Source organism: Suncus etruscus, chromosome 15 (assembly GCF_024139225.1).
Source record: "Suncus etruscus isolate mSunEtr1 chromosome 15, mSunEtr1.pri.cur, whole genome shotgun sequence".
NCBI lineage: Eukaryota > Metazoa > Chordata > Mammalia > Eulipotyphla > Soricidae > Suncus > Suncus etruscus.
This window is the reverse complement of record NC_064862.1, coordinates 76493572-76519363: the sequence shown is the minus strand read 5'-3', so window position 1 is coordinate 76519363 and position 25792 is coordinate 76493572. Positions and strand designations below refer to the sequence as shown.

The 25792-nt window shown below is 48.8% G+C and overlaps 1 protein-coding gene across 2 annotated transcripts in view; it reads right to left on the bottom strand.

The window, feature by feature from the left end:
* SMURF1 (SMAD specific E3 ubiquitin protein ligase 1) overlaps nucleotides 1-6732 on the bottom strand; it is a 70334-nt gene extending 63602 nt beyond the window's left edge. For both annotated transcript variants that reach the window (XM_049788589.1, XM_049788590.1), the window contains exon 1: nucleotides 6639-6732. In XM_049788589.1, the coding sequence (XP_049644546.1) occupies nucleotides 6639-6693 (55 nt within the window). In that variant the 5' untranslated portion in view covers nucleotides 6694-6732. The remainder of the gene's footprint in view (nucleotides 1-6638) is intronic.
* Between the last annotated feature and the right edge of the window lie 19060 nt (nucleotides 6733-25792).

The following is a 25792-nucleotide window of genomic DNA, read 5'->3' as shown; positions in this document are numbered from 1 at the left end:
CTGAAACGCATCAGGCGGCAGCAGCATAATGGGTTGCAGCTAGGGGCTGTGTGGTGCCGACATTCCTAGGCCGGTCCAAATTCCTCTCAGCTGCAAGGGCGGTGCACATCGCACATCGCGCCAGACGCGCTGATGGTGCATCAGGTAAGCCTTGTTTGAGAACAATCAGAGAGGGGTTCTCTTTTCCTTTAATTCAGAAATCTGGAAACAACATTCCACTTAGTTTAAATATCTAAATGGGCAGAAATGCATCAGCAGACACAACAGTAATTCTAACGTTTCAAAAGGAAAATAGCTTTTGTTTCTCTACACCGCGCTCAAGTAACTCTAGTTGCTAGAAGGGCCTGAGGGACCACAGCCTGAATGACAAGGAGACAATTTGGAAACTTTCTCTCAATAATATTCACTTACAAAACAAGTTATTCAGTGACAAAAAATAAAACCATATTTTCATTGTTTAAAAAAAAAATCTGGCCTTAAAGAGTTCCGAAATTCTAAAAACTTGATCCAAAGCAGAATCTTAATCTTCTCCAGCAGAACAGCAGGGCCCCGGAAGAGACCCAAGTATTTCTGAAACGTTTCCAAAGATTTCTGCGCACCCTTTCCCACTGACCACTCAGGAAAATGCACGCTCAGCTGTTTGAATTCTTCAAAAACCAGCGACCAGGTACAGGGCAGCCAGGCTAGTTAACGGCATCACTGAGTCAGTGTAGAAATGTTGTGGGTTAGACTTTCTTGTCTTTTTGTAGCTGCTGTTCATGAGGAAACACTCAAGTGACCCGGTCCACAGACACTCCCCTTTCACCCACTGTCCCTCACTGGCACGTGGCAGCCCGCAGATGGGGAAAGGAGAACATGGACCCAATTTTGCCTTTCTGCAAAAATAGGCGGTTTACAATCTGACAAACAAGCTGGAAGCTGAAATTCTAATTTGAGAAACAACTACTATCAAAGAGACAGTAGTTGTAATAAGGGAAGTGAAAGGTTTGGATTTTTTGTTTGTTTGTTTGTTTTTGGTTTTGGTTTTGGTTTTGGGATCACACCTGGCAGCACTCAGGGGTTACTCCTGGCTCTTCGTTCAGAAATCGCTCCAGGCAGGCACGGGGGACCATATGGGATGCTGGGATTCGAACCACCTTCCCATCTGCCCTGAATCGGCTGCCTGCAAGGCAAATGCCCTACCACTGTGCTGTATCTCGGCCCCTAGAACTGAAGGATTTCAACTCCAAGTAGAACAAGGTCCCTGAGATTTGAGAGGGAGAAAGAGCCAGAGAGAGAGGATGGAGGTGAGGGCTCTAGCCTCACAGGCAACAAACCTGAGTTTAATATCCATGTGATCCCCTGGACCCCTCAGAAGTGATTACTGGGTATAGAGCCAGGAGTAAGGTCATAGCACCACTGGGTGAAGCCCCAAAATCAAATAAGTAAAAAAACAAAAGAAGGGCTGGCGATGGCGCAAGCGGTAGGGCATTTGCCTTGCATGTGCTGACCTAGGACAGACCATGGTTCGAATCCTGGTGTCCCATATGGTCCCCCAAGCCAGGAGCAATATCTGAGTGCATAGTCACGAGTAACCCCTGAGAGTTACTGGGTGTGGCCCAAAGACCCAAAATAGAAAAAAAAAAAAAAAAAAAACAAAAAATGGGGCCAAGAGACAACACAGAAATTACAGTACATGCCTTGCGCACATCCACCTCCAGTTCAATCCTCCACGAGCATTCCTGGGTGTAGCACGCAGGGGTGACCCAGGCAATCCCCAGCACCAAGGCCTGGGGCCATTACACTGAGCTCCTGACCCAGTTAGCAAGCAGGGCCCCCAGACCTTCTGAGCTCCACGGAGGGGGATTGGGGGGAGAGGATATGTCTATTAAAAAATAGAGAAAAACAGACTTAAAGAGTTTTTAAGGGAACACAAATGTTATCAGATGGCAAATAAGATCAGTACTAGAACCTGCCTCTGGCCACCCTGGTAGGTTTTGCAATCGTATTTGTTCTAACCCAGCCCCCACACAGATAACTCGGCCTGAAGCTGTGTCCTGCCTCTCCTCCAAGCTGGGCACAGGCAGCTCCTGAGGAAAAAGTGATGCAAACCCTGCCATGAAGGGCTGGAAATGCCCCACCTCACCTGCCGCCTTCCCAACACCTCTGCTGGGCCTAGACTAAGAAAACATCCACAACTCTTGTTTCTTTTTCTCCCAGTCTTTGGGGCCACACCCACAGTGCTCTAAGCAGGCTCAAGGGACGACATAGGATCTGGGGATCAAACCAAGCCGGCTGCATGCAAGGTAAATGCCCTCCTTGTTATACTATAGCTAGCGCCCCTCCACAGACCCCCTAGGAGAATGTGAACCCTTCCTCAGCATCCGGGCCACCTAACTGACAGATGAAACTAGTAGCAGTTGTTCCCATTCTGGAATCTGGATTTCTACACCGGAGGCCTCCCTTCCCTCACCTGTGTTACACCTCAGGACATGGAGCCTTTCTATTCCTCAGAATTAGAATCCCTCTTCAAAACATGCTGCTACCGAATGCACAAAAACACAGAGGTCTGAGAATGCTTTGAGGTATGTACATTTAAGAAAAATTTAGAGGGCCCAGAGAGATAGCACAGTGGTGTTTGCCTTGCAAGCAGCGGATCCAGGACCAAAGGTGGTTGGTTCGAATTCCGGTGTCCCCGTGCCTTCCAGGAGCTATTTCTCAGCAGACAGTCAGGAGTAACCCCTGAGCACCGCCGGGTGTGCCCCCACCCAAAAAAAAAGAAAGAAAAATGTAGACAGTTGGTGTCTAAAGTATCTAGACAATGGGTTAACTAATATTCAAATAAAATTTAATTTCCTTGAGTCGTGCTGCGGAACCCTTAAAGCTCAAAATTCCATCCCTTACCCTTAGTGTCCTAACTATTGAATGATGGGATTCATTTGTGTACCACACAACAACAAAGTTTTTGCAAATTCTGCTTGAATTACAATTTTAAAAATTTCCAACGTTTAATGTTCCCAGCGAACTCTAAACATCTCTAACGAAGATCACTCAATTTTACACACATTAAACATAGCCTCACACCTACTGAAAATGTTTCAAAACTATGTATCTGCTAAAGTACCACAACAGCAGTCATATCACTCCACAATGGACTGATAATAGTAAGGTGGGCAGGGCACTTGCCTGGCACATGGCTGCCCCAGGTTCAATCTCCAGTACCCCACATGGTCCCCCTTGCAACGTCAGGAGTGATCCCTGAGCACAGAGCCAGGTGTAATCCATGAACACTGCTGGGTGATTAAAAACAAAACAAACCATACAACTTCAAAAACATGGCAACCCAAAGTGCCAGACTTTGACCAGATTTCCAACTGTCCCACAGGTTAAAAAAGGAGCTGGAATCTATTCTCACTTCACAGTGCCTTCTGGGCTCCACAAAAATGAACGCTGAAGAAAATGTGGGGTTCATCTGCAGACACTCATCCTGTACCCCACACACAGAGGCCAGGCACACGAATGTTAGCTCACATCAGTAATAACAGAGAAGAGGGACAGGAAACAGAGCTTTGGAAAGAACAACCATACCTTAAAAAGCTCCAGGGATCTCTGCTCCCAATTCCCAAATTTTGAAAGCATTTGGAAAGACAACCTGTGCCTCTCTTACATCAGGAAAGGGCCAGAGTGCCAGCAAGAGTAAGATCTGTGCACTGGGCATAAACTTCATAACTGAACTATTTCCTTCTAAAACATCTAACAAGTCTCTACCAAACTTCCCAAATCAGTTACTTCTGCTTTCAACGTGAAAACTGAAACCTACCTGTGTCAATTAGAAATTACATTGTGAATTAAAAAAAAAATTAAAGTCAGTAATTACAGTTTTACAAGCATTAGAAAGTAAAAAAAAAAATGTGTCTTTTATGCATCCATAAAAAATAACCGTGTACCTACTGTAGTTACAGAGTGAGAAATGTTTCCACCAGGCCTGGATTAATAGCGATTGTTTCTCCAGAACCAAAATCCCTGGAATAGACCTGTTACTCAAAACCAGTTTCTAAGTGTCAGTCCAAATGAACATCAGATCGGATTATTTGTCTGATCATAACCTGAGGCTTGACATCTTTATACAAAAAAAAAAAAATTTTTTTAAATGAAAGACTTTTCTCGAAAACACAAATAAAGTAGGGTTCTTCCGAAGATTCTACCAATGCGCTGGGGCTCTTCACCTGCCTTCAAGTGTCCTCTGAGAGGATCTCACCAGACTGACTTGATCCTAAGCAAGAAAATTTAGGGAAAAACCCAGGTCAAGGATCAGACTGAACTGATTTTCTTCCCAGAGCTAAAACTATTCGTTTTCGGAAAGTCCCAGAGCTGACAATAGGGCTCCAGATACTGGAAGCCGGGCACAGCCCTACAGAGCAGAACCACAAGACCCTAGCACCAGAGAGGAGGCCTGGCATCTGCACATGTCAAAGGCATACGACAAAACTCTGTGCCCATCCTTGAAGATGGCACTATACTGCCACCCAGGAGACGCAGGCATTTCATTGAAGACTAAAGTGGAGTGAATGAGGAGGCGCGTTTGTGCAGCAAAACTGTCCACATGCATGTGCATTACATGTACGTGTGTGCAGGCGAGCGCGCGTGTGAAGGGGGTGATGGAATAAATGCCTGACAGAGCTGACTATGAAGTGAAGGCAGTATTGGCAGGAACAGAGCAGGCCTGTGAGGAGCAGAGGAAGTGGGCCAGACTCGGGAGGGAGGTCTGGGCAGCGGGGAGGCCAGGGGAGCAGCCCAGGAGCCACGGGAGAGGACCCTGGCTGGATTTGCTGAAGAAATAGGGTGGCCACCGACAGGGGCCCGGGGGGGGGGGGGGGGGGGGGTGTTAGGTAAGAAAGAGGGGGACCTGGGGGTGGGTCCAGCAGGGGGGAGGGAGAGAGGGAGGCCTGGGGGTGTAAAAGAGGTAGGGCAGGATGGGGAGGCGGGGGGGGGGGGTGGGGGGGGGAATAATGGGGCGTGCAGTGGGCGGGTAGTGGGAGATAAGGCATCGAGAGAGGGTGGGAAGGGGGAGCCGAGCAAGGGGCAAGGCCTGAGGGGGAGACCGAGGGGGGCAGGTGTGGGAGTGGAGGAGCAGGTGTGGGGAAGGAGAGAAGCGTGGGGAAGGGGACAGGGGGAGCACTTGGGCAAAGGTAGAGAGCGAGACAGAGTGGAGGGCAGGTGGAGGAGAGAGGAGATAGGTGAGAGGGTGGATGGGGGGGGGGGGCGGTGGGAAGCCAAGAGGTGGGTGGGAGAGTTAGGGGGAGCATGGAGGGGAGCACAGCGGGCTGTGGGGGGAGAAGAGGCGGAAAGCAGGAAAGCGAGAGGGCTGGAGGAAAGCGAGGAGGATGTGGGAGGGCTGAGGGGTCTTGGGGAGCTGTAGGGGCCTAGAGGGAAAAGAGGGGGGATCCGGGGTTTGCAGGGGACAGGAGAGAAGAGAGGGGTCTTTGGAGGCGCTGGGGGCTTTGAAGATGGAGGGACAGTGGGGACGGTGGGGGTGGGAAGGCAGTGAGGGGGAGATCTGGGGGGGTGTTGGAAGACTATGGGGTATGTGGGAGACCATGCAGGGTTTTAGGGGACCGTGGGGGGGGGCTAGAAGGAGTATGGAGGGCTTTTGGAGGCTCTGGGGCTGTGGGGGGACAGTTGGGACGGTGGGCGTGGGAAGGCAGCGAAGGGGAGATCTGGGGGAGTCTTGGAGGACTATGGGGATGTGGGGGGGGGGCGTGGAGGGTTTTGGGGAACCGTGGGGGGCAGGAGGGAAAAGAGGGGACTGTAGGGGCTAAGGAGGGTCTTTGGAGGCGCTGGGGGCTGTAGGGGTGGGAAGGCAGCGAGGGGGAGATCTGGGGGGTCTCGGAGGACTATGGAGGTGTGGGGGGGCCATGGAGGGTTTTGGGGAATCGTGGGGGGCTGGAGGGAGTATGGAGGGTCTTTGGGGGCTGTGGGGGTGGGGAGGCGAGGGGGATCTGGGGGGGTCTTGGAGTTCTATGGAGGTTTTGGGGAACCATGGGGGGCGGGAAGGAAGAGAGGGGGCTGGAGGAGTTATGGAGGGTCTTTGGGGGCTGTGGGGGTGGGAAGGCAGCGAGGGGGAGATCTGGGGGGTCTTGGAGGACTATGGGGTGTGGGGGGGGCCATGGAGGGTCTTGGGGAACCTGGGGGGCGGGAAGGAAGAGAGGGGGCTGGAGGAGTGGTCTTTGGGGGCTGTAGAGGCAGTGAGGGGGATCTGGGGGGTCTTGGAGGACTATGGGGGTGTGGGGGGGACCTTGGAGGGTCTTGGGGAACCTGGGGGCGGGAGGAAAGAGAGGGGGCTGGAGGGGGGTATGGGGAGTCTTGGGGGGGCTGTGGGCGGGCGGTGGGGGTGGGGAGACAGCCAGGGGGACCTGGGGGGTCTGGGAGGACTATGGGGGGCGGGAGGGAAAAGAGGGGGCTGTAGGGGGTATGGAGGGTCTTGGGGGGCCGGGGGGCGGGAGGGCAGCGAGGGGGCGATCTGGGGGTGCGTGGGGGGGCGGAAGGCGGAGGGGGCGGGGCCGGCGAGGGGCGGGGCCGGGCGGCGCGGCGAGGGGCCCCCGCGGTCCCGGGACAACGGGGGGGCGGGCGCGGGGGGCGCGGGGCGGCGCGGGCCCTACCTGTCAGGCGGATCTTGATGCTGGAGCCATTCCTGCGCGTCCCGGGGTTCGACATCTCCCGCCACCGATCGGGTCGCCGCGGATCCAGCGCCGCCGCCGCCGCCCCCCGGCCCGGCCCGGCCCGGCCCCGCCGCCGCCGCCGCCTCAAGGTTACGGCCGTGGGCTGGGCGCCGGGGTCCGAGCCGGGACGCGAACTCGGCGGCCCAGGCGCGCGGGCGGGCGGTGGCGCCGGGGGATGGGCGCTCGACCCCGCGCCCCGACCCTCGCGCGCTCCCGGCCGAGCCCAGTGCGGAGCCGTCGCCGCCGCCGCCGCCGCCGTCGTCGCTGCTGGAGACTCTCCGCGCCCGCCGCCCGCCGCCCGCTGCCCTCGCCGCTGCCGCTTCCGCCGCCGCCGCCGCCGCCTCCCCGGAGCTGCGCGCGCGCCTATCGCCGCGCCGGCCCGGCCCTGTCTGCGCGCACCCGGCCCGTGCGCCCCCGCGACGGCGTGCGTGCGTGCGTGCGCGCCCCCGTGGCGCCGTGCGTGCGCGCGCCCGTGGGCACGTCGGGGGGCGGGGCGCGCCGTACGTCGACGGCGCGGGCCGTGCACGGAGGTGGCTGTATAGTTGTTGTTGCGAGTGGCTGAGCCGAGACCCAAGGAAAAGGGTCGCAGAAAGCGCCATTTGTGACACAGGAACTGATGCTTGAGGAAGTCAAGAGGGAGCTGAACCCCAGCTGTTGCCCGCTCCCCTCTAGCACGTCCTGACACCTCACCATGCTCTGTTACAAGGCCAGGAGCATTTATTTCTCCCACTCTGGCAGCTCAATAAATACTTCATTCTGAGTATAATCAATAATCTTTACTGGCCCCCCATGGGACCCCCATTTTTTCAGTCAAGCTAGATCTCTCTCTTCTCACACTCTAGAAGTCTCTCTAAATTGGACTAAGCTTAATTGGACTAAGCCTCTCTTCATCCCTGCTCCCCAGTCGTTTGAATCTTAACTTTCTGGTTATCAGATTTGTCTACACAGTTTTGAACTTCTTCACCTGATCTGCTACACCTGGCCTAGGGCACCTTGTTTCCTGCTAACAAGCCGTCCCGAAGAGAGAGATGTTAAATGGGCTGATTCCTAGCAAAGTATGCAGGAGGCCTGGATTTGATCCTCCAGCACTGGAGGGTTCCAGAAACACATTGGAGAGTGGCTTCCAAAACAAACACATTGATAAAAGCACATTAACCCCCTCCCACAGGTGCAGAGAGAGTACGAGGGGTCAAATTGCATGTGACTGATCCCAGTTCCATGCCAGCATCATCTCACCCGAGCACTACTAGGAGTGATCGATCTCTGAGCACAGAAGCAGAAGTCTGCCCTGAGCACAGCCACTATGACTCCAAGCAGAAAAAGATACTTTGGGGCCGGAGACATAGCACAGGGGTAGGGCATTTGCCTTGCACATAGCCGACCCAGGACAGAACATGGTTTGAATCCCAGCATCCCATATGGTCCCCGAAGCCTGCCAGGAGCAATCCCTGAGCGCTCCTAGGTGTGACCCAAAAATAACAACAACAAAAAAGGATATTTGCCCCATCCAGAAGTGTCCATCACTGGGCTGGAGAGATAGCATGAAGGTAGGGCATTTGCCTTGCATGCAGAAGGATGGTTGAATCTTCCCGGCATCCCATATGGTCCCCTGAGCCTGCCAGGAACGATTTCTGAGCTTAGAGCCAGGAGTAACCCCAGGAGTAATACCCTGCTGGGTATGACCCCCCCAAAAAAAGTGTCCATCACTATTTGTGCTCAGGCTGTGGTCCGGGCCTTATGCTGAGCCTGGGGTGTACCTGGCGCTTCTTTCATTGCACACTCAATCTGTCAAAGGCATACTGCTTTCTAAAGCGACCTGGAATAGACAGCTAAGGGATGTCAAACAATTCTGCTGAGGTGAGATCAAACCTGGCTCATCTCTTCAGAGCATTTATGGCAAAAGCATCTACCCCCTTTCTGTGTAAGGCCCAATCGCTAATCTGATTGCCCCCAAATGAAGCACTTCCCTGAGTCTATGTATGGGCTAGGGCATTTGAAATATTTTCCATGGGGCCAGAGCGCAGCAGCAGGGCGTTTGCCTTTCACGTGGCTGATCCAGGACAGACCTTGGTTAGATCCCCAGTGTCCCATATGGTCCCCTGAGCCAAGACCGGTTTCTGAGTGCATAGCGAGGAGTAACCCTGAGGTCACTGGGTGTGGCCCAAAAATAACAACAACAACAACAGGAACATTTTCCAGAGGAAAACTTTCCTGTTGGATCCAGTTTTTGTCCTTCAGATCCCACTTTTGAGTTTCAAGCCTCTGAATCTGACAAACATGGGCCCTTCCCCCAGAAAAGTTCACAGGTATATATGCACCACATTTTGAACTAACTTCAGAGTTCATGATCTGAAGCCAATTTCTGGCGGCCATCTTTAAATTAAGATATAAAGGGGCCTTAGAGATAGCGCACTGGGTAGTACACTTCTAGCCTGTGCTCGATCCTTGCCATCTCATGTAGTCCCCCAAGCACCAACAGCAGTAATTCCTGAGCATCTCCAGGTATGGCCCAAACACCTGGAAAGAAATAAAAACAATCTCTAGGGGCCAGAGATATAGTATGGAGGTAAGGCATTTGCCTTGCATGCAGAAAGATGGTGGTTCGAATCCCGGCATCCCATATGGTCCCCCGAGCCTGCCAGGAGCTATTTCTGAGTGTAGAGCCAGGAGTAACCCCTGAGTGCTGCTGGGTGTGACCCAAAAACAAACAAACAAACAAAAAACCCTCTAGATATAAAGAAAGTAACCCAGTTCCTCACAGGAGGCATCTCTCATCTGTGTTCAGGGCCCTGTAGAGGGATAATTATCATGTTAATGCCAGTCTGGGGCTTAGAAGAAGCCAGCACCTACTCCCCTGTTCTGCCACTGTTCCAGAGGGGCCTACACATGTTCTTTCAATGAGTTTTGTTTTGTTAGGGGGCCATACCTGACAATGCTCAGGAGTCCTAGGGAGGTATGTCTAGAGGCTCAGGCAGCAATAAGGATCAACCCAGGCCTCCAGAGTGCAAAACCTGTTCTCCAGTCCCTAGAGCCACTTCCCTGGTCTCACAGCCTATAGCTTAAATGTTCCAGGTATCACTTTGCTCATCTATAAAATGGATATAACAATGCATGTTACTCAAGTTAAAATTAAATCATAGATTTCACGTAAGTCCTTTATTATTTTGTTAATATTATTGGGTTTTGGAGCCACAGCTGGCCAGGCTCAAGGCTGACTCCTGGCTCTGCATTCAGAAATCACTCCTGGCAAGGGCTCAGGGAACCATATGGGGTGCTGGGTATTGCAGGGTTAACTGCATACTAGGCAAATTCCCTCCCCATTGTACTATCTCTCCCTCCTCAGCATAAGTCCTTTATCCTCATGAAATTGTGGATTTAAACGAACTTATGGTTCAGATTATGTATTCATGCACATGTACTGGGTTTTGCCCTCAAATCAACCAGTGCAAGTCCCCTTGAGAAAGTGGTTTGGGAGGTTGGTCACAGGAGCTGTGATGGGTGTGAACAGACCTAACAAGTGCTTCTGAGAGCATGTTTCTGCGCAGAAGCTGCCACTACTGAGTCACACCAGTTCTGCAGGTCTCTGCCGGATCTAGGGTCCAAAAAGTTTGCTCCTGAACATCAAGCTTCTTTAAAATGTTGCATGTAGGGGCCAGAGCGATGGCGCAAGTGGTAAGGCATCTGTCTTGCCTGCATTAGCCTAGGACGGACTGCAGTTCGATCCCTGGCGTCCCATATGGTCCCCCAAGCCAGGAGCGATTTTTGAGCGTGTAGCCAGGAGTAACCCCTGAGCGTCACTGGGTGTGGTCAAAAACAAAACAAAGCAAAAGGGTTGCATGTAGGCCTGGAGATAGCTATATGGCAAAAAAAAAAAAAAAAAAAAAAAAAAAAGAAGTGCCTGTCTTGCAAGTATGAGGCCAAGAGTTCAACCCCTAGTGTAGTTTGTGTGCATCTGAGTGTGGTCCTGGTCACTCTGTCATTCCAACAATGTGCCGTATCAGACCAAAAAGACAGAAAAGGGTATAGGGTGCTGCCTGGCATGTGGTGGACCCCAGTTCCATTTCAGCACTGCACAGGGTCCCCTGAATACCACCGGTAGTGATACCTGAGCAAAGAACGAGGAATAAGCCATTAGCATCACTGGGTATATATACCCTTACAAATCAATTGCACATAGACAAGTGTATGACACCCGCCTCTCGCCCAGTGGTAAAGAGTGTGGCACTTGGCAAATATGTATGAGCACCAGTACAGGAAAACCATGACCAAGCACTCACCCCAGTCATCACAATAGTGACAAGGTATGCAACATATTTGTTTGCTCTTTTATGCCCAGAAGCCTTATAATCTTGTTCTAAATTACAACCTAAATTTAATATCACCAAAATCCCAATCCTACTATATCTTCCGTAAGGCATATTTTTTTTTTATTTCAATCCCGAAAGATTGAGAGGTAGTAAACTCCTTGTTTACTCTATTCAGTCCCCCACTCCAAATATTGGTGGCATTTGCAAAACTGAAAATCACAAGTAGGAAATTGACATCAACACCACCCAATTTTCCCAGTCCTATCTTTTTGTTTTGTTTTATTTTGCTTGACTTTTTTTTTATTGGCCATACCTGGCAATGATCGGGGTACTCTCTGCACTCAACAATTACTCTTGGTAGTGCTTAGGGGACCCTATAGGGTGTTGGGAATCAAACCCGATTTGCAGCGTGCTAGGCAAATGCCCTCTCCACTGTCCTATCACTAGGCCCCTCCCAGTCCTATTTGTATTGTGGGGTGTGGATGCGTGCACCCCTGCGCCATTGTATAGCATTTGCATACCTGCATTGGCTCACGAATCCACCATGGCCTCAAATACTGATAATTTCTGGATCCCCAGAATTTCTCAACGTAGGGGGGTCTTTATAACCTTACCCTGACCCCACCTCCCAATACCTGGCTCCCACTTATCTGTTCTCCATTTCTCAAAAGAGTCCCCCCGAGTGGAGAGGGGCTCGTCCCCCTTGCTACAGGGCGCTGTGTTACTTCCTTTCTGTTCCTGAGCGAGCACATTCCGCTCTGGATGTGTCACCCCTGGGCCAACTCCAGTGTTTGGCTATTGTAAATAAATCACTGAACATTCGTGCACAGGTAGTTATGGAAACACAAGTTTTCAGTTCTCTGGGCCTGGGAGTGCACTGGCTGAGTCATATGGAAATTACATGTTTCGTGTTAGAAGAAACTGCCAAGCTATTCTCCTGAGCCGCTCAGAGCATTTTACATTCCTGCCAGCATTTCTCGGCATCCTTGCCCGCATTTGTCACGATTTCTCCTTCCAACCACCCCGGCTGCGATGAGTGTGTTCTGGCTAAGTCATTATTAGAGATAAGAGATTCTTTCTCCAAATACATGCAGCTAAGTAATCGGGAAGGATTCTAGAAAAATAATTCTAGAATCTGTCCTTAAAGAGACTAGCAGAACTCTGATAATCTTTGTTCAGAAATAGTTAAGAACACAAATAAAAGAATGAGATACGTTGGCCTGGGAAGATAGTGCAGAGATTAAGGCACTTGTCTTGCATGCCGCTACAACCAGGACAATAGTGGTTCAAATCCAGCACCAGATATGGGCCCCAGAGCAATATCAGGGGTGGCCCCCAAAGTGATAAACTATGGAACTATTAATGGTTACTTACAATACACTTTTGTTTATAAAGTAATTCCCATATAGATGGACAATGATTTGGACAATTAAACTAATTGCCCCTGTAAAAGTAATTAACACAGGGGCCGGGCGGTGGCGCTGGAGGTAAGGTAAGCCTTACCTGCGCTAGCCTAGGAGACGGACCGCGGTTCGATCCCCCGGTGTCCCATATGGTCCCCCAAGCCAGGAGCGACTTCTGAGCGCATAGCCAGGAGTAACCCCTGAGCGTCACCGGGTGTGGCCCAAAAACCAAAAAAAAAAAAAAAAAAAAAAAAAAAAGTAATTAACACAGCTATGCTTAATTTTATATTCCACTATGTATTACGGTTATAGAAAAATAAAAATATAAAAACGTAAAGTCCCCACCATCCCATATGATCCTCCGAGCACCACCAGAATGCTTCCTGACAGCAGAGCCAGGAACACCACCTGTGTATTGCCGGGTGTGGCCCCAAAACCAAACCAAACCAAAGGTTGAATCATTATTTATTGGCCCCACCCTTCCCCCACACCAGGGACCAGACCAGGACCTCACACATGGATAAATAATTTGGTTAATTTGGGATTAAAGTTGAAGGGAATTCTACTATATTCTAGGCCAAAAGTGGACCTCATGGGGCAGGAGCAGATTTCCCGGCCATTTCCACTCTTTGGAAGTGGCCCCATCATTCAAGTTCAAGCACATGTCTGAGGGGGGGGGAAGAGAGAGGAGAGAGAGAGAGAGAGAGAGAGAGAGAGAGAGAGAGAGAGAGAGAGAGAGCGAGCGAGCCATGGCTTAAGGCAGAATGAATCCCTACCTGTTGCCAAACTATTGGGAAATGAGGCACAAAATCCATCTGGAGTCAAATGTTAAAAATCAGAAAAGGCCTGGCATCCCATATGGTCCCCCAAGCCTGCCAGGAATGATTCCTGAGTGCAGAGTCAAAAGTAACCCCTGAGCACCCCTGGGTGTGACCCAAACCCTCACTAAAAAAAAAAAAAAAAAATCAGAAAAGGGCATTTAAGAGGAAAAGGCCTCTGTAAGAAGAACTTTGGGGAAGGTGGAAGAATCCTTGCTGTGTTTTATGACAGACGATGGGAGAGCCAATAAATCAGTTCTCAGGGCTTTCTCCTGTCTTTACTGTGCTTCAGGGACTATATATGGTGCAGAGAATTGAATAAGGGGCCAGCAGCATGCAAAGCTAGTGCCTAAACCTCTGTACTATCTCTCTGGCCCCTGGGGTTTCTTTCCTCAAATTGTTTGCTCTCGGACAAGTTTCCAGTGGTTCAATCTAGACCAAGCCTCATGCCCTGCTGCCTGGAGGGGCCAGCAAGAAGGAAACAAGCCCTCATGTGCCCTGCAGTGGGAGCTGGCTCTGAATCACCCAGTCTGATAGGACTTTCTCTCCTATCAGAGACAATGATGCAACAGTCCCCAGAGGGCCAACACCGGCCTCGGAAGCATGACTGGGGTGCAGGATGACCCTTTCCTGTCAGGTGATTCATTCCATAGCCACCCTGAGTAGAGAACTCAATTTTCTGATTCCCCAAATCCATGCTGACTCTCCTATGGAGAAGCCAGACTAATGAGCGCAGAGGCCGGAGGAAGTCTGGGATTTAAAGCCAACTGGAAAATTCATGAGTCATGCACTCAGACTAATTATCGAAAAGAAGCTGTAGGAAAGGCCCCAGTGGTGGCAAATATTAACCAGTCTCTGCTGGCTGACGGGGTTCTCCCTGCCCCCGTCCTGCAGGTGGGTTGGGCAGGTCACTCCGGCCTGACTCTGTTTCTGCAATGTTCGTCCATCAATCGCTCCCTTCCTGCCACCAGCCAGCCAGCCCAGAAACTCACCTCAGTGGCATAGGAAGAGAAAGCAGTGTGGGAGGGGATGGCAGAGATTCCCCCCAGTACCAGGAAAGGGTGGGAGTTGCACCTCATTAGAAGCATGAATATAAACAAATTAAGTTAATTCGGGGTTCCGGGAGGGTGTGCCGGAGAGATACTATGTAATTATTATCTTCTGTTCCTGCTAAGTGAAAATTTTCAGAGTTCAGGACAGCTGTGTGCAGGCCTCGATCCTGGCCCAAACTGCCATGCAGGAAAGCACATTTCAACCTACTTGTGCAAACCCTCGAAAGAGAAGGTGGGTCAGAGAGGAGAATTAGGACCTCCCTGCTTCTCCCTAAGATCCTTGGTTTAGAAAATAGACTTCAGGGACCGAAGAGATAGCATGGAGGTAAGGCATTTGCCTTTCATGCAGAAGGTCGGTGGTTCGAATCCCGGCATCCCATATGGTCCCCTGAGCCTGCCAGGAGTGATTTCTGAGCATAGAGGAGGAACCCCTGAGCGCTGCCGGGTGTGACCCCCCCCCCCAAAAAAAAAGAAAAGAAAAAAAGAAAAAAGAAAAATAGAGCTTCATTTGTTGGGGATGGGGGGATTTTCTATGCTGCCAGGGCATATATTGCACCCAGGGCCTGACCCATACAAGGCAAGTGTTAAGCCATCTCTTGTCCATCTCCTGTTGTCATAATATTTATATTATTAGTTTGCTTTTTCTGTTATTGTTTCCAAAAATTTTAAGCAAACATTTCCTAAGAACCTTTAGTATAATGGGCAGTAAGTCATGTCGAAGGAGTTTTTCTCTGTTTTGTAATTAAAGATCTTTGTTTTGTGAAATATGGCACACTTATAGAAAACAAAAATATCTTTATCATTACCCCTAGGTACAACAGTAAACAAACAAGCAAAACAGAATTTGGAGTCTACAGATATAGTACAGTGGGTAAGGTGCTCCCTTTGCATGCAGTTAACCCGGGTTTGATTCCTGGCATTGCATATGATACCCGATCACGACCAGGAGTAATCCCTGAATCCCCAGAGCCAGGAGTAAATCTGGACACTGTCAGGTGTGACCAAATCTCCCCTCCAAAATGAATTTTGTGACCCCAGAAGATACGCATTCCCAACCTCTTGATCCCAATCTCCCTCAGTACCTTCCCCTATCTCTTCCCAGTTTCAATGACAAAAGACCATAGAGAAAACTCAAAGGATGAGATGAGAGCACATGCCTAGCTAGGGGAGGCCTTGACTTCAATAACTGACACAGAACAGTTCCCTGAGCATCTTCAGAAGCATCCTCCAGGAAATGCCAGGTGGGACCCCCAAATGACCAAAAGCTTTAATCACCCACACCATATTATGTTCATCTTGGGGAGCAGCACAATGACCCAATACTTGTCTACATTGCAAAATCATAACAGTGCCTCACTGTGTTGGTCACCCCATATGGCATCCTGGTTTTTCATGTGAACTAAAGGCCAACTCTCTAAGCAACATTCCAAGATACAATGCAAGTCTAGGGCCATCACACTATAGAAACCCCAGAAATGGGCCCGGAGAGATAGCACAGCGGCGTTTGCCTTGCAAACAGCCGATCCAGGACCAAAGGTGGTTGGTTCGAATCCCAGTGTCCCATATGGTCCCCCATGCCTGCCAGGAGCTATTTCTGAGCAGATAGCCAGGAGTAACCCCTGAGCACCGCCAGGTGTGACCCAAAAACCAAAAAAAAAAGAAAGAAACCCCAGAACTTTGGGGACTTTGTTGTTGGGGAGGTCACACCAGAGGTATTGGAACCTGAAGTGTACGATCACAAACCCAGAGCCTCACATATGCTAGTCATGTACTTCACCAACGAGCTATATCCCAGCTAGAACTAGAACAGAATCTTAGAACTAGAAGTCTATACCTTCTCACCCCCTTCATCCGTTTGTCCACCCTCTGCCCCAACCCACACCATTTCCACCTCTATCAGCCATCAATCTCTCTTCTGTAAGTTCCAGTTGCTGTTAATATTCCATATCTAAGTGAGATCATATGGTTTTGTCTTTACCTTTATTCTCTGGCCTGACTCTCACAATCATTTCTTTGCTTTCTTCTTCTTTGCTTTAATGTTTTCCATTAAAAAGAAATTCCAAGCCAGAGTGATAGCAGGGTGCTTGTCTTATATGCAGCTGACCTGAGTTCGATCAGCATGCAGGTGATCCTCCAAGGCTGCCAATAGTTCCTGACTACATGCAGAGCCAGGAATGGCCTAAAAACAAAAAAAGAAAAAAATAAATTCCTAAGCTGCCAGTTTGCATTTTAACTTTCTCTCAATGGAACCATCCAGTATATATGTTCATACATCTGGTTTATTTTTTGATTCAACATGTTGTTAAGATTCATCAAACTTTTGTGTTTTCGCTCCAGCTCATTTATTTTTATTATTTGCATTTTATTTTATTGTATGACTATACTGCAGTTTATTTCTCCATTCATGGGTGTTTGGATTGTTTCAATTTAAGACTAAAATGAACATTAGGTTAAATGGCATTTTGACTAATACAAACATTGTATTCAATGAATTTCCTGAAAACTTACAGGACATGAATTGGACTATTTAAAATCCTTCTAGGGACTTTCCTTTCTTCCCTAGAGGAAGGGAAATTTCAGTTTTGTTTGAGCTATTTTTTTTCCCTTTCAGGTTTTGAACCACACCCGAGTACTGCTCTGGAGTAAGCTCTGTGCTCAGGAATAAGTCCTGACAGTGGCTCAGGGAACCGTAATGGTGCAGAGATTCAATCCGGGGCCAATGGAATTCAAGACCAGTGCCTCACCCCATAGTAGCCCTCCAGCCCCTTTCCACTTCCTATCTTCTCTGAATGGGGCTTCTCCAGCAACTTCCCATAAGGAGAACATTTGTGTCTTTGTTCTTTTTTGCTTATTTAATAATGGGTCCTCCAGCCTGTCCAGATACCCTTTTATTTTTAGGGCAGAATAATTTTTTACCATGTGGTTCTACCACTTGCTTGTCCATTGGATGTCATTGGAGGTCATTGGAAATCACTTCTGCCTTTTGGCCGTTGTAAATAAAGTTATGAACAAGGAGGGTACAAATCTTCAGACCCCGCTGCTTTCAGTTCTTTTGAACTGCCGTCTCTTTGGGAGTGTTTGAGGATCCATGTGCTGTTTTCTGGAGGTGCTGCTGCATTCCACATTCCCACCTACAGCGCCCAAGAGGTGCATTTCCTCCACATCCTCCATGCATGCTGGTGTGATTTCTGGTCATGTGAGAGTAGCATTGAGTGGGAGTGTCTGGTGTGTCTGTGCTTTAGATGTGCAAGTTCCTGATGACTAATGGCATTAATTTTTTATGTGCTTCTTAGCCATTCATCTATCTTGTCTGCAGAAATGTCTCTTCAAAGGTCTGGAGAGATAGCACAGTGATAGGGCATTTGCCTTGTGCGCAGCTGATCCAGGACGGACAGTGGTTCAAATCCTGACATCCCATGTGGTCCCCCATGCCTGCCAGAGTGCAGAGCCAGGAGTAACCCCTGAGTGCAATTGGATGTGACCCCCTCCCTCCAAAAATAATAAATGTCTCTTCGAGTCTTCTACTCATTGTTACCCTACCCCTATTCTTTGTGTAAGCTTACCTACAAGAAAGATCCTCCCATTTCTGGGAGGGGTCTTGGGGAGGTTACAAAAGTTTTGACCTCAGGGGCGAAAAGAGGAATTTGCATGAATGCAGGATGGAGGAAGAAGCAGGAGGAGATCTCTGAGGGACAAGGTACAATGCAGGGCTGAGTAGGAATCCAGCGTAAATGGTTATTATAAGCCACACATGTTGGCCAGGGCAAATAAAGATGTTATTTCCTGAAGAAGTCTGTCTGTGAGTGGATTTTCTCCTAGCCACCACCCTGAACCGGTAGACCCGCCAGCTGAAGGGGGTTGGAAACACGTATCCTGGGATGGCAGAGAAAGGCCCCTCCATTCATTTCATCACCATCCAAGCCCATCCAAAGGGATCTGATGCAACATTCATGTCTGAACTGGATTGCTTGGCAAGAACTTTTTTTGGTAAGGAATCTCACAAATGGTGCTATAAGGAGACCTGGGACCCTGGGACAGTAGTTCAATGCAAAGGCTCAGGATGCTATATCATGAACAACTTAGTAAATCATGGTGTTATAATAGAAAGTTAAAATGATATGGTCCTGGGGCTGGTGAGGTGGCACTAGAGGTAAGGTGTCTGCCTTGCAAGCGCTAGCCAAGGAAGGACCGCAGTTCAATCCCCCAGCGTCCCATATGGTCCCCCCAAGCCAGGGGCAATTTCTGAGCACTTAGCCAGGAGTAACCCCTGAGCATCAAACAGGTGTGGCCCAAAAAACAAACAAACAAAAAAAAAGATATGGTCCTGAGTTTGGGGCTGCTGTGCAGTAGTGGAGATCATCATGTCAGCTGGTCTCTACAATTCAGAGAATGAGCCCAGAGAGGCTGATAGTAGGACAACCTTCTCTAGGGCTAGAGTGCAGGCATTGCTGCTATCAGAGAATGAGAGCTGACCCGGGGTGCAACCACTTCACCAACTTGCTAGTTGATTGTTTTTGCACCTGATCTTAAGCAGCATCTTAAAATGCTCAAAATTTAGCAGTGATAATTCATGCAGGAACAGCCCTGGTTCAAATGGCTCAGGGCCTAGGCCTCACAATGGTTCTCAAAGGGCAGTTTAGCACCTTGTCTTTCCAAAGGGTGCTGGGACCTTCCCCACAGACCTTCTGCTGCTCTTGGCTTGTGATTTACAGGTATAATCGGTTTCCATAGATTTTTCCCCAAGCACAGAGTCTGTGATGTCTCAACTGGGCACAGGACTAGGCTGCCAGACCTCACTTTCATGAGCAAGAGTTTTTAGAGTCCAAGGAAAACACCAGCTGACCTCCACCCAGAGAGTGAGCACACACAGGGAGCAGGGGTGTATGTGCTGCTTACAACCTCAGCCCAATCCCCAGCAGTGAACCCCTATGTGCCCTGGAGGCCCCAGAACACTACCAGGGGAGTGCAGGAGTGTTAAAACTTCAGATTGATTTGGCTGAGAATCAAGGGGAGTGGTCCCCTGAGCATTTCTGGAAAATACACTCCCTGACACCCCCCAAAAAGAAAACCAAGGCTGTGCTCACTGACATTATGGATTATGGCAGGATGTTTGATTCATTTCTAGATAGGAGAATTTGAATGATCATCATTCTCCCTACATCACTATCTGTGCATCTGTGAGGATTGTATGGATGATCTTTGAGAGAAAGAGGGGGTACTGTTTCATGAAATCCTCTTCCTCAGAAGCTACTTTGGCTCCCAGCACGTGATCAAAGTGGGAGGGAGGATGCAGTGGTACCCCCCTCAAAATAACTGAAGGTCCCTCACAATATATGACTAGGGACAGCTGTGACCTGCCATCTGTAGAGAATGGGCACAGCAGGACCCCAAACAATGTCTTTCCAGAAGCAGAGTTGGGCCCATGCCCTGGTGAGAAGGGAGGGAAAAAATGGGCTGTTTGCTGCTGTCTTCTCACAGGTTTCCTTGAAGTTGCTGTGAGCCAGGATGCCTGTATTCATGCCACTATACTGGCTGTCCCCAGGAACCTCTGGTAGGAAAAAGTGGCCAGAAGTTCAAAAGAAACAGCCTTGAGCAGAGCCACTTGGGTTTGAAATTTTCTGGGAGTTGAACAGTATATGGAGGCAGGAAGCCAGGTTTGTAGCCATGAGTGCCACGGTGATTCGGGAGTATCCGAAAAATCACTTCCGAGCTTCCTCTGGGTCCTAATTCGTCTATGTAAACACCACTGGCTGCACCATTCCTCCAAGCTGGAGACATTCCACAGGCTGATTCAGAAAAAGTCAGCAAACATCCAAGTGTCCTTCCCTCCAATGCACAGAGAACAGAAGATGGTAGTTGTCTGAGATCAGGACAGAGAAACAAGACCAGTTCCTGGTTAGAGACAAACTCTCAGAGAGGGCTAACTGTGTGGTCCAGCCATCGAACGGTCATTCTCAACCCGAAGGGTTTGGGTTTCTTTCCTGTATTACTCAACTTGAAGGGCTAGGGAGGGTGCTTGCATTATATGCAGCTGACCTAAGTTCAATCCCTTGCATCCCATAGGGTCTCTGGAACAATAGCAGGACTGATCCTTGAGTGCATTGAGGAACAAACTCTGATTAGTACCAGGTGTGGCCTCTCAAAACTAAATAAACAAAAACAATGGAAAATTAGGGCTGGAGAGATAATAACAGGGTTAAGGTACTAGGTGCTGCCTTACATGTAGTTGAGCTGGGCTCAATCCCCAGCATCATATATGGCTCCCAGCACCACCAGAATTGGTCCCTGAGCACCTCCAGATATGGCCCAACAAACCCCCCAAATCTTTAAAGCTTTCCTGACCATTAACTTTACTCAAAGACAAGGAAACCGGGGCTATTTGGAGTAAGTATGCGTCAGCCTGCTGGCTGCCACAAACACTGAAAGGTCCTTCACTATTGTCTCTCAGACTCTGATCAGGCTTCCACTGCATGGAGAGGCAGCAGGAATGTAGAACTCAAACCACATCCATGTGATTCGCCACGAGATTACATAACTCTGATGTCCTTGAGGAATTTTATTTTTAATTATTACCCAGAGACCTACCCAGGGCCAAACTGAAACTCTCTACTCTCCTAGCTCCCAGAGTCAACAGATCAGTGAAACTTCTAGATCTTCCTAAACAAACACACACACACACACTATGTGCTGCTATTTCTTGACACCCTGGACCCTGATTTCAGACATTCTCTTTTGGCATCCTACACCCACTGTGAAAGAGAGGACCTGGCTAGCCCTTCCCTTCTCCCACCTCCATTTTGTTGCTAAATATTTGTTTATATTTATTATTTATTATATATTTATAAATAAACACTTACGTTTATTTGTGAGGGTGGTACTCACAAGCAGTACTGGGGAGGGGACCAGGTCTCCACCAGCAAAACCTCCGCCCCTGTCCAGCTGTGCTTCTGGGCCCTTTGCGCAGGTGCTGGCACTAGTCAGTTCCTCCCTCTGCTCCACTATCTGCTTGCATGGTCAACAGAATACAGATAGTCCAAGGCAGTGATTAGCAACATCAGTTCTCCTGCAACAGTGCTCTCTGTCCACTGTCCCAGAAGTGTGAGTGAATTGTCTCTGCCTAGAGTTCAGTCACGTCACTGTTTGATCTACCTCACTCTGAGCTTCTTACATATTTTCCCACTGCTCTTTTTCCATAATTTTGTTGTTATTCTGGGGGGTGGTCGCACACAGCAGTGTTCAGAGATCACTCTTGGTAACGTTTAGTGAATTATACATGATGCTGGGGATGGAACCTGGACTAGTCCCATTCATGCTATAGTGTAGCTCTGGCCCCTCTTTGCTATCTGGGGAGGCCGAAGCCAACAGTGCTCAGGGGTTGCTCCTGGCAATGCTGGGAACCAAGTGATGTTCAGAACCTTATGCTGGCCTCCTGCATGCAAAGCTTGTAATTAGCCCATTGAGTTATTTCTCCAGTCTGTGCTTTTTCCTTTTTTTTTTTTTTTTTAAATCTATCTTTTTTGGGGAGAGGCACACCCATCAGCACTCAGAAATCACTCCTGGCATGCTGGGGGGATCATATGGGATGCCGGGAATCAAACTTGGGTCCGTCCCAAGTTGGCTGCTTATGAGGCAAATGCCCTGTAACTGTGCTATCACTCTGGCCCCAACTTTTTCCCTTTTTTTGGGTAGAGAGGGGGAAGAAAGGTTCCAGGGAACTGAGCCCAGAGCTTCACAGGAGGGAGGCTATTACTGAGCTACATCCCTACCCCTACCACCACTCTACTTTCCTTATTTCTTATTAGTAAAGAAACCAACTTAGGTTTTCTTCATCTCAATTAGGCTATGGAATGATTCTGCTACTTGCAATCCATTTTATAAAATTTTGTAGCATTGGGGACTGAACCCATGTGTACCACGCATGTACGTTGACACCATTTGGCACCACCCCAACCCAGTTTCATTACCCTGTGTAAGAAGTTCTAGCTGCTGCTCCCTCCCTTTCAGTTCTGTTTTTTTCTTTTGGATCATATCTGGAGATGCTCAGGAATCATCTCTTGGTGCTTGGGAGATCACTTGGGGATTGAATCCAGGTTGGCCTCTTGCAAGGCCAAGTGTCATGCCTGCTGTCCTCTCTATCACCTTTTGTTTTGGAATCACACCAAGTGTGGGGGGGTGTCACTCTTGGTAGTGTTGGGGATCTAACCCAGAGTTTCCCTGTGCTCTAGCACTTAGCGAGATTGACCCAGGTCCCATGTTTTTGTTTTGGAATTTGGGTTTGGTTTTGTTTCTAGTACAGTTCCTAAATCCTCCTCTCAGACCCTCTTGCTCTCTTGGTTATTATATTTGTGTGTGTGTGTGTGTGTGTGTGTGTGTGTGTGTGTGTTGCCAGGATTCAACCCAAGGCCTTATACACTCAGGAATATTTCTCAGGAGTACTACTGAGCTACACCCATGGAGCTTCTAAAGAACGCCAGAGAGTGCTCCAGATTTGCTGCCAGCCCTGATTCCAGGCTTGTTTTTCACAGAATCTCTGCCTTAGTTCCAGTTTCTTCCTATATCTTCTGTCCTTCTCTCTGTTGTCTGCTGTAGTATGTTTGAGGTGAAAGGTGGTAGCTTTCCTCCTTTCTAGGTGCAGCACTGAAAAGGTGTAACACTTCTGAGTTTACATCTAAAAACCTGCTGATGGGGCTGGAGCAATAGTCCAGGGGGAGAAGGTGCCTGCCCTGCACCCCAGTTGAAATTCCAGAACTGCATATGGTCCCCAATCACCCCAGGACAAAGTCCCTAAGCACAAAGTCATGATGCCTGAGCACTGCCAGGTGTGGCCCCCCCAAAAAATACTTCAAAATATTATGAGAGAATCCCAGTTTATCTTTAAATCCATCTCATTCGAGACTGTTTCAAAGCATCTGCTTGTTTTGCGGGTACCATAGCTTCCAAAATCTGTTGAGGAGAATAGAATGATTTCATTTCCCTAGCGTCTGTAAATTGTTTCTAGAGATAATTCGTGTGGTTATTCATCTTTAGTTTTCTCTTTTATCCTTTAGTTAAATTCCTGCGCTGGATACTTCCTGTGTGCGAGTCTGGGTTGATTTTTCTGGGCCATCAGTTCAGAGTCTTCAAACATGAGCATCAGATTAGCTGACCGAGGGTCCACAGAGATGAGAAAAAAGTATCCTTAAGTGACTAGTATGTAAGAAGAAAGTCATTCTGCTTCCTGATCTTTCATACATGACTTGTACGTGACTTCCTGGAAATTTGCAGGAACTCTTCTTGGACTGGAGAATTGAAATTTCACGATGAAGTGCTTTGGCATAGGTTAATTTTCATCCAATTTTCTGGGTCACTCATTGAATCCTTTCCATTTCAAAGCTAGTTTTCTTCATCTTCTAATCCTCTGGTTGAGTAGCTCATTTCTACCACTACATTCCAATTTGCCACCAGTTGATTTTTATCCTCGATTTTCAAAACTAGTATTTTAGGGCTGGGAAGACAACTTAAAAGGGCTGGAGCACCTGCAGAAGAATTGTGTTTCTTCTTTGAGTCACAATGGGCTCAGGGTTCCTGTCTGGAGGGTCTGAATGGCAGCAGATCAGCTTGCACATAGTAATGCCTACATAAATTCTGTGGCCCCACCAGTCACACCAACACAAGAACCCGGGCACCTGGGCACTGGTCAGAGTGCAACCAACACCATCTCTTTGAGCCTACATTTTCTACAACCAGGAAAAAAAGCTCCTTTTTTAATTTGCATGCTTTTTTTATTTTTATTTATTTTTTTTTTTTTTGTATTTTTTGCTGGGGAGGTAGATGTGAGGGACGATGCCCAGCAGTACTCAGCGGGCAATGCTCAGTCAGTCCCCAGGACTAAGATTCAGAAAATGAGATTCTGCCTGAACAAAGATGTGCCAGAGCAGGGTGTGCCAAAGTGATGACTGGAGAAGGAAAGATCTGGGAGCCCCTGGCCCCCAGTTTCTGCGTGTGGGCAGAACACTTGGATGCTCCCAGCTTTCCAGCACAGCCTCCGTGTCAGGCAGATGAAGGCTTATTCTCAGCACTGAGGGGAAACAGCTGAGTGTGAACTGTCAGCAGTGTTCACCGCTGAAAGCACCACTTTCTTCTCCCTGTGGGGATCCCTAGGGAAGGGGGTGGTGAGGCACCCAGGGAGATGCTCTATAACCCAAACAGCAACCGATAATGGACCCTCTACACTCAGATGATGCAAGTGCCAAGTCTGATGGGCCCCATATCTGCTTCTGCCCTATTTCCCTAGATCCTCCCTCCTTCCCACCCTGTCACTTTTGTTTGGGGGCCCCTCCTGGAAGTACTGGAGGAACATAAGTGGTGCCCGAGACCCAACCTGAGCCTCCTGCATGCAAACCATGTGTTCCATCTCACCATTTCTTTGACCCCTGCCTGCAGGCTCTTCTTGAATCATTTTCTCGATCTTACTAGGCATCACATGAATATGAGAAGGGAAAGGACCTAAGTTCAAATCTATGTTTCCTAAAGTCTAGTGACACCAAGTTAAAGTTGGCGGGATGGTTGAGGACCATTCAGAGGTCCACTGCTCCCCCATACTAGCTTGAAGCTGCATGTGGTTTCACGGTGATTTTAATAAACAGGTGAAAGTGTTGAATATTTTATTTAACCTTCAATTTAAAAGAGCTTCACACCGGGGATGAGAACACATAGGCTACTTCTTAAGGAAGCCACCCTTCAGGGTTCAAGGGCTTGGCTGTTTATTGCTTAAGCACTTTCAGAATTCTTGTTCTATATCCAGGGCTGAATAAAGTGCTTCATTTTCTTCTTCCTTTAGAGAAAAAGTTTCGTTAAACCTCTTGCCTCTTAGTTCAGTCTCACTGCTCCTTGGGCTTCTGGGCAACTTTTGTGGATTAGAATTGAAGCTAAATCACCCTGAGGGTCTTTGGAGGAGGGAGGGAGGGAAGGGAGAGAGAGAGGAGGGAAGGGAGAGAGAGAAAAGAGAGAGAGGAGAGAGAGGGGAGAGAGAGAGGAGAAAGAGAGGAGAGAGAAGAGAGAGAGGAGAGAGAGAGGAGAGAGGAGAGAGATGGAGAGAGAGAGATGGAGAGAGAGAGAAAGAAGAGAGAGGAGAGAGAAAGATATGAAACAACAGTCACTATCTTTTTGTGGGGAGGCTGTTGGGCCATCCCTGGTCAAGGTTTGGGGCTATTCTTAGATCTTTGAAAGTCAATCATATGCCACATAGTGCACTGGCACTATCTCTCCAGCCCTGTACATGCCATCTTGAGTCATGCAGTGTGAAGCCCATTTAATGTGTGTACCCACCATGTCCCCTTTCTCCAGACACCTCTCCTCCTCCCAAATCAAACCTCTCATCCAGGGATCTCAAACTCAATTTACCTGGGGGCCGCAGGAGGCAAAATCAGGATGAGGGATAAGAGATTTCGCTTACCGAATATTCGCAATAAAAAATCGCATTAGTGGGGCCGGCGAGGTGGCGCTAGAGGTAAGGTGTCTGCCTTGCAAGCGCTA